The sequence below is a fragment of the Syngnathus floridae genome, chromosome 2 (genome assembly GCF_059516105.1).
Source record: "Syngnathus floridae isolate MCC-2025c chromosome 2, RoL_Sflo_1.0, whole genome shotgun sequence".
In the NCBI taxonomy this organism is placed as follows: domain Eukaryota; kingdom Metazoa; phylum Chordata; class Actinopteri; order Syngnathiformes; family Syngnathidae; genus Syngnathus; species Syngnathus floridae.
In genome coordinates, this window is record NC_142414.1 from 15,817,760 (window position 1) to 15,824,649 (window position 6,890).

The 6,890-nt window shown below is 45.3% G+C and overlaps 1 protein-coding gene and 1 long non-coding RNA gene across 2 annotated transcripts; one reads left to right on the plus strand and one right to left on the minus strand.

Annotated features, from left to right (window-relative positions):
• Positions 1–1,721: 1,721 nt before the first annotated feature.
• LOC148402160 (uncharacterized) lies at positions 1,722–4,313 on the minus strand. Its single transcript, XM_088369841.1, has 3 exons — positions 3,682–4,313; positions 2,765–3,283; positions 1,722–2,537 (listed from the first exon to the last, which is right to left on the minus strand). The coding sequence occupies exons 1-3, from the start codon at positions 3,761–3,763 to the stop codon at positions 2,353–2,355; spliced, it is 786 nt and encodes a 261-aa protein (XP_088225967.1). The 5' UTR covers positions 3,764–4,313; the 3' UTR covers positions 1,722–2,352.
• A 146-nt stretch (positions 4,314–4,459) lies between these two features.
• LOC148402161 (uncharacterized) lies at positions 4,460–6,689 on the plus strand. The gene is made up of 2 exons (XR_015857285.1): positions 4,460–4,618; positions 6,070–6,689. It is a non-coding gene; the product is annotated as an uncharacterized LOC148402161 (long non-coding RNA).
• The last annotated feature ends 201 nt before the right edge of the window (positions 6,690–6,890 follow it).

The window sequence follows — 6,890 nt, forward strand, 5'->3', positions numbered from 1 at the left end:
TCACATTATTACTTTAATAAAGAGCAACAGACGGAGCCGTGGTCTCTCTGTGACACAGCAGTATTGTATGACTGTCACTAATGGCTCAGGAATGTCACATTAGTCAGGGGCTGCATGTGTGACACTGGCAACACTCGAGCCAAACTAGATGATATTCCAAACGTGGATCTACACCTACGCGGCGGTGACCTCATAGCCTCAAGGCAACAATGTGATGGACAGCCTCTTCCACGCCACAAAGTCTTCCGAGTAATATTTCAAAACAGATGGAATAATTCTGCTTTTCATTTCTTAAGAGTAGATAAAGCATAAAAAAAAGTTTAGATTGATCAAGTCAAGCATGTCATCAATGGACGGGCTTGCAAATAGTGGTGAGTGTCACAGTCCCCATGCACATGTGCGTAGTTTTTCCGGGAGTGTTTACATTGGGCAAGCTAAGTCTTGCAATTTGAGATGCAACTTTCTGCGTGCACTACAGCCCCCAACACACACACACGCACGCACACATGCACACACACGTGCATCCACCTCTCAACACCAGGAGCTATTGCAGGAAACATGTTGTTACCTCACCAAGACACGCTGGCGTCAGTGCGTGGGGGTCAGGAGGGCAGCGGGGGAGTCGCAGACACATTGCTGCCATATGTGCACCCGACGCATTCACCCTCAGCTGTAAGCACTCAGCATGCACTTCCTCCCAAAGTTCCTCTGAGGTAACAAGAGTTTGTGGAGCAGATGGCCGCACAAGCTGAGGCGAGCACTGTCTGTCTTGATCCCGTCCGAGGGCTGCTTCTCTCTGGCTTTTTGGTCTGCGGTTAACTCCTACGAACATTCTTGTGCTTCTTCTTGGCAAATGGTGAACAATTCACAGGTGTATATATATTCTTGAGCCTCAGCATAAATTGATTCATATCAGCTTTTTTGAGTCAGTGTGCCTGTGTTATACTGCCCCCAGCGGTGAAAGTAGGCACAACATAGGGAGTAATTCAAGCAATGAAGCTTAATAAACAAATGACTTCTTTTAGGTTCTATTTATTGATTTTATTAATTGCAGCTTCATAGAGTGTGTTCTCAAAAAACACACACCACAACAATGCTTGCTGTATTCTGAGTGGATTAACAACATTTCCATTCATTTACGATACAAGTTAGTGACGAGCATGGTCACCAAAACATACCTCATTTGATGGATCACGTGGTTCCAACTACTGAATGTAGTTGCTAACCAACTAGCGTAGCCTTGATAAGACTTGTAACCAAACTTACAGGTCACAAACACAAGAGTGTGCAACTTGTGTTTTGCATTTAAGGAGCCGCTTTGATTAGCCCTGATTAAAATCGGCGCTGACCACTTCCTCACCGCTCCCTCTGGAAGACATCAGGTCGTGATAGGCCGACGTCACGCTGGGCTGATCTTAGCCTCAAAGTGAATTCAGTCTAATACGTTAGTGCCAATTTCAATTTTTGTATGACAATTGAAAATGTGAAGAAAGAACGATACAAAGACAATTTCTCCTTCACTCAGCAGCTCCCCTCTTGTGTGTTTACGTGTTCGTCTAAGTGCACGCTGACAGCTCGGCAGGTGTGTGCAGGTGCTCCCCCAAATCACTCACCATCACACAAACCCATCCCCACTCCCATTAATGCACACAACTCCATCTTCCCATTGAGAACCTGTCGCGTCTGTCCTGAAAACCTCATTTGGAGTCGTTAGTCAATAATGCTTGTTGAAATGTTTATTAATACCTCAGAATGTTTAAACAAACATGATGATAGCATGTGGTTTTGTTCTAAAACAAAGCTTTTATTTACATGTGAGGAATATGTACAAGATATTTCAAAATAATTCCTAAAATTGTGATGGCAAAATATTAAAAACACACACTTACACACCATTAAGATGCCAAAAAAATGTTGGTGAAGCAAACAGGGCTCTTTGGTCAAACTTTAGTGGTCCGTTCGTCTGGTGCCGAGAAGACGGGTGAATGGAGGTCACCTGTTGCCCACCTTCACAGTCAGCTGTCTCAACACGCACGCACGCACGCGCACACACACACACACACACACACACACACACACACACATCTTGTATGCATAATAAGGAATGGCATCCATCCACACAGACGCACCAAAAACACACCCAAGCAGCTGCAGCATGGTTAGAGTCCCGGACCGGCCGGCACCAATGGGAGTTTCCTGGGATTTAACTGCATGTCCAGCTGCTCTCATGTCATACATGCTCACACTGTTGACAGGCCGCTGCTCCTTTGAAATATCCGTTGTGATATTAAAAATAAAAAAAAAATAAAAAAAAACACTCAAGTAGGGAGGATCCTGGGAATGTGAGTCCGTCTATGAGGCCAGGTTGCCGCATCGGGAGGCGTTATGTTTGTGCAGCAGAGACATGCGGCTGAAGGTGCGGGAGCAGGAGCCACACTGGTACTTCTTCACTTCAGAGTGCGTCTGCAGGTGCGCCCGGAGGTTGGAGCGGTCGGCAAAGGCCCGGTTACAGTGTTGACAAGCAAATGGGCGCTCACCTGAAGGAAAGAGGAATCGATTAATCGTTTAAGAGTGATTCTTTTTCTACCATGTACCACCGAAAGAATACTTGGCTATCTTGGTACCGCCATCATTGCAAAAATGTAAATATAGTAAGTAGAGTAGTAGGCCCTAGTCTTCATTAAGAATGAGAAAAAGCAGGACGAACAGACAGACAGGCAGACAAATAGATACATGGATCTCCCATTTACTACAGTAGACCAACCTGTGTGGGTGCGGATGTGTCCCCTCAGCAGCCACGGTCGGGAGAAGGCCTTGCCGCAAGTAGTGCACACGCACGGCAATGTGTGTGAGCGGATGTGCATCTTCAGAGCGCCCAGGCTGTTGTACTCCTTGGGGCAGTGTTTGCAATGGAAGGCCGGCCGGGACGCAGACGCCTCGGCGGCCAGCGGTGGGACACGCAGGTGGGACGTCTGGTGGCAGGACAGTGCCGTGAGGTCGCTGTAGGTATTACTGCAGTACATGCAGTGGAAGACGCCTTGGAGGACATCCGGGCTGGGGGGATCCGAAGAACGGCCGTTGTCTTCGTCTTCCTCGCCGCTGCTGCTAAACGGGGAGCTGCTGAGGTCAAGGGGCCCGAGCGGTGACGGAGGGAGGGATGCCGGGGCGATCGGGGAAAGGGGAGCAGGCAGTGGCGTGAATGGAACTGAGGGGTAGCAGGTGAGGTCAGAGCTGTGGTTCTGATTTGGAAGGGCAGCCCGTGGGAAGCTTTCTGGGACAACAGCTGTTGAAAAGAAATCAGAGTGGATTTCATTGAAAAAAAAAACACAAGTAATGCCTTTCAAGGCATCCTTGCATAATTTAAATCTAATAAATCTAATCTTGTTTTCATTCTTGAGAGTCTTTTTCACGTGTTGATGCAAAAAATGTTGGGTTAATTCAAAATTCCAACGCCACAAACTTTTATACTTTAAGTTGGGCAATTCAACTAAATGTTTTGCTGTTACGAAATGTGGCTTTTTTTTTTTTAGCAACAATTTACTAAGCTCCAAAGAGAAGATGTAAACAACTTGCTTGCTGTGGCTGCAATAATGAATAAAAATGTGAACGTTTGATCAACTTCAATTTCCTTTTACCTCCCTACAAGTGAGCATTGAGAAAAGCTTGCACAAGTCAACATACCAGTTTGGCTGTCCAGCAGGCTTTCCCAGTGGCATGGTTTCCTGCTTGAAAAATACTTCTTGACAAGGAATGACCGGGGCATGTTCTCTGGTCACAACTTAACTTGCAATACCCACGGAGCGCGCTCAGGTGCACGAAGAAGCTTGCTGAGTCCGAAAAGCCACGCACGGACTCACACAACATCCAACGAGGTTCAAAAGTGTGCTAAGGAACACACGCACTGTAGTCGCCCCCTCAAGTAGTATCAATAAAGTGGCTGGGTGGGTGCAGGGCTCGGCCCCGCCCAAAGACACACCCAGCGTATCGGGACGCGACCAGCATCGCAAGCTCCATTCACCGCAGGGGCCCTGTATGTGAAAGGCTCCTGCAAATCGCAAATCTAATTGTGCATTTCACACCGCTAATGGCTCACTTATGAGCGCGGGCAGGGCGCCGATGAATACAGGGAACAATGGTGAATTGTTTAAAAAAAAAAAAAAAGTTCCGCAACTCAACAAAGTTGGCACCTTTGCTTTTGAAGTTTGGGCGACGGGCTAGTCTCGTCGGCGTTGATTTTCAACCAGATCTGCTGTTGTAGTGTTGAAGTGTCTGAATGCACACATGATCTGCAAACTGGAGAAATAAGAGCAACGGGCATCCAAATGACGCTCGAGTTGGATATGCTTTCATTTCACGATCCCTTTTGTGGGAACTTGTTGCTCCGGGCTATGACGCGCTGTATGATGTAGAGATTAACGAAGAACGTGAAAGACAGAACCTCTGTTCTTCACAGCGGGGAAGGAAGTGGCGCTTTTTTCGAGGTAGCTCACCTAAATGAATCCAGCTGACAGGGACAATAAAAAGGCGCAATCATTAGCCCGGTTCGAATATTGTGGCTGCAGGTAGCGTGAAATGTGACAAAGATCTCCCGCAAGTGGAACTCTTTGGTGTGTAAAAGGTAATTGGAACTGACGGCACATATTTTTGAAACCTAAGCATGAATCAGACTCGCTGTATTATTTCCATCGGCTCATTTGTATCAGTGCGCAACATGCGTAAAGACTCAAATCAGGTGCCACTATATTGGAATGCCGCAGTGCTGTGGTCCTGCATGCAAAACTCCCGCTGAGCTTGCGGGTGGGGGGGTGCACCTGTCTATAGGCGCCATTGTCACGGCATGCCCCAAAAGTTCACACGTCGTTAGACGCTTGTTGACGCCGACGCCAGGGAGACTGGAGGTCAGGGGGGAGCAGCACGCTAATAAAAACAAAAAGCAAATAGCAAAGACACGCGTGAAAGTCACTCGTCTGTTGAGGTGGTGGACTAAATGACACGGCAAATTAAAGGCTTGGATAGCAGAAAGACGAGCAGCCCTTTATAATTCGAGATTTACAATATAGTATGTGATCCAAGCATATCATTTGACAGCCCAAATAGAAATAAAGACACAATGGGATATCCACCTGACACACACATATGCGCACACACACGGACAGTGAAAGCTGATTAAATTACACACTGTTGCAGTGTCTTTGCGTTGAGGAGAACAGTTTGGCAGCAGGCAGACGAGCTGCAGACGATTTGTACTGCAACCAGGTCAAAGTGACCTCGTGAACTGGAGAAGACGTGAAGACGTCAAGTTTTTAGCTTCCAACCAATGTTTGGCTCTGTCGCCTCGGGGATTAAATCTGACAGCGAATTCACACAATAATCTGTTGAAACGGCTGATAGGTCTTCTTTCTCTTTTGGACTTGTGTTTAGAGAACGTGTTAAAACAAATTCAGTATGGTAAACATATGAGAAGCAATTGCAGCATTCACCAGTTTAGTGGAGATTTACAGCACTGTAAAAAAATATTTTTGGGGGATAAGAGTCATTTAAGCAAGGATGAACGTTTATGGCACCAATGTGGATTTCACAAAGGACAGTTAGTTCTCTTTTTTGTTTGTTGACAATGTGAGAAAACAAAATTTCATTTGCAAAACGTAAAATTTTGTTCCATTGCTCACCTTAACATTTAATTGCAATTTTGAGTTTACGCAACTATTTTTTGTTGTTGTCGTGTACCACTACACTGTTAAAAAAATGTTGGGAGGACTCAAAGATTCAAGGGAATGAGCTGTGATAACATTGTGAGTTGGGCAAATCGATGTTTTGTTGTTGTGAAAATTGTCTTTCTTGCATTTCAAAACAGAAAAAAAGAGTTTACAGAACTACTTGTCCCTTTTATTGTCCCTCAGTTTAAGATTAAAAGTAAAGACAACTTGCTTGCTTTGTTGTGCTAACTGTTGCTATAAATGTCAGTTTTTATATTGTTGTTTTCCAATTCAAGTTGCGTTTTTTTCCCGTTTTTTTTCTGGGTCACTCAAAAAGAAGCCAACTTGAGTTGTAACAACTGCTTTTGTGCAGGTGGCCAAGTGAGGTGGCACGCAACAACAGATGAATGTTGAATAATCAAGCACATTGTTAAGATTTAGCACATCCAGACCATTCAGGTAACGACCACTCACTGGTATTTGCATTTGCCAACTTGGTTTTCAGATGATAGTGCAGCCGGCCTTGGCTATGCGATTGCCTCATTGAATCTGAAAGAAGACCAAGTGGTGGAGCTCAGTTGGACGCCACCCATCAAATGTCTGGTTCAGATCTTATCTACGCAGTAACAATAGACAAGCTGCAACATTGAGCATGGCGTGAACATTTGTTGTTTTTGCATATGTTTGAGTGTTGCACGGCAGGTTTAGTGATGTGTGAAGCCAGCAGGAGCAAGATAAGGTTATCCCCGAGGAATGCCCCCCACACTCCCACCTGCGTGCGTCCTGTATGGATGTGTGGATGTGGAGAAATTGAAAACTGGGACGATACAGAATATATTAATTGTAGCACATGCCGGATTCTAAAGGGGGAGGGGCTTTGGATACGCCCTTTCAGGTGGAGGCCAGAGCCATAGAATTCATTTGTAACTTTGTGCACTTCAGAAGTTTTTTTTTTATACCTTTATATACCTAAGTAAAATGTGATGAATCAGTGCTTCTTCTTTTTCCTGTCTTTTTACACAACTATCTGCTATTTAACTTACTATGAACCGAATGGGAGTCTCGGAACTGTCATTTTGAAATAATGCTGACCACACTCCAGAGTTCACCATTCACCATACAAGCAAATGCCGCAAGCTTAGTTTCACAGAGCCCACAAATAGATGACCATATTTCTTTTCAATACATCTGTCA

Coding starts and splice junctions, on each gene's coding strand:
- LOC148402160 (XM_088369841.1), bottom strand. CDS start 3,763: ATGCCCCGGTCATTCCTTGTCAAGAAGTATTTTTCAAGCAGGAAACCA. Junction 3,284..3,681: donor CCTGCTGGACAGCCAAACTG/GTATGTTGACTT, acceptor TCTTTTCAACAG/CTGTTGTCCCAGAAAGCTTC. Junction 2,538..2,764: donor ACACATCCGCACCCACACAG/GTTGGTCTACTG, acceptor TCTTTCCTTCAG/GTGAGCGCCCATTTGCTTGT.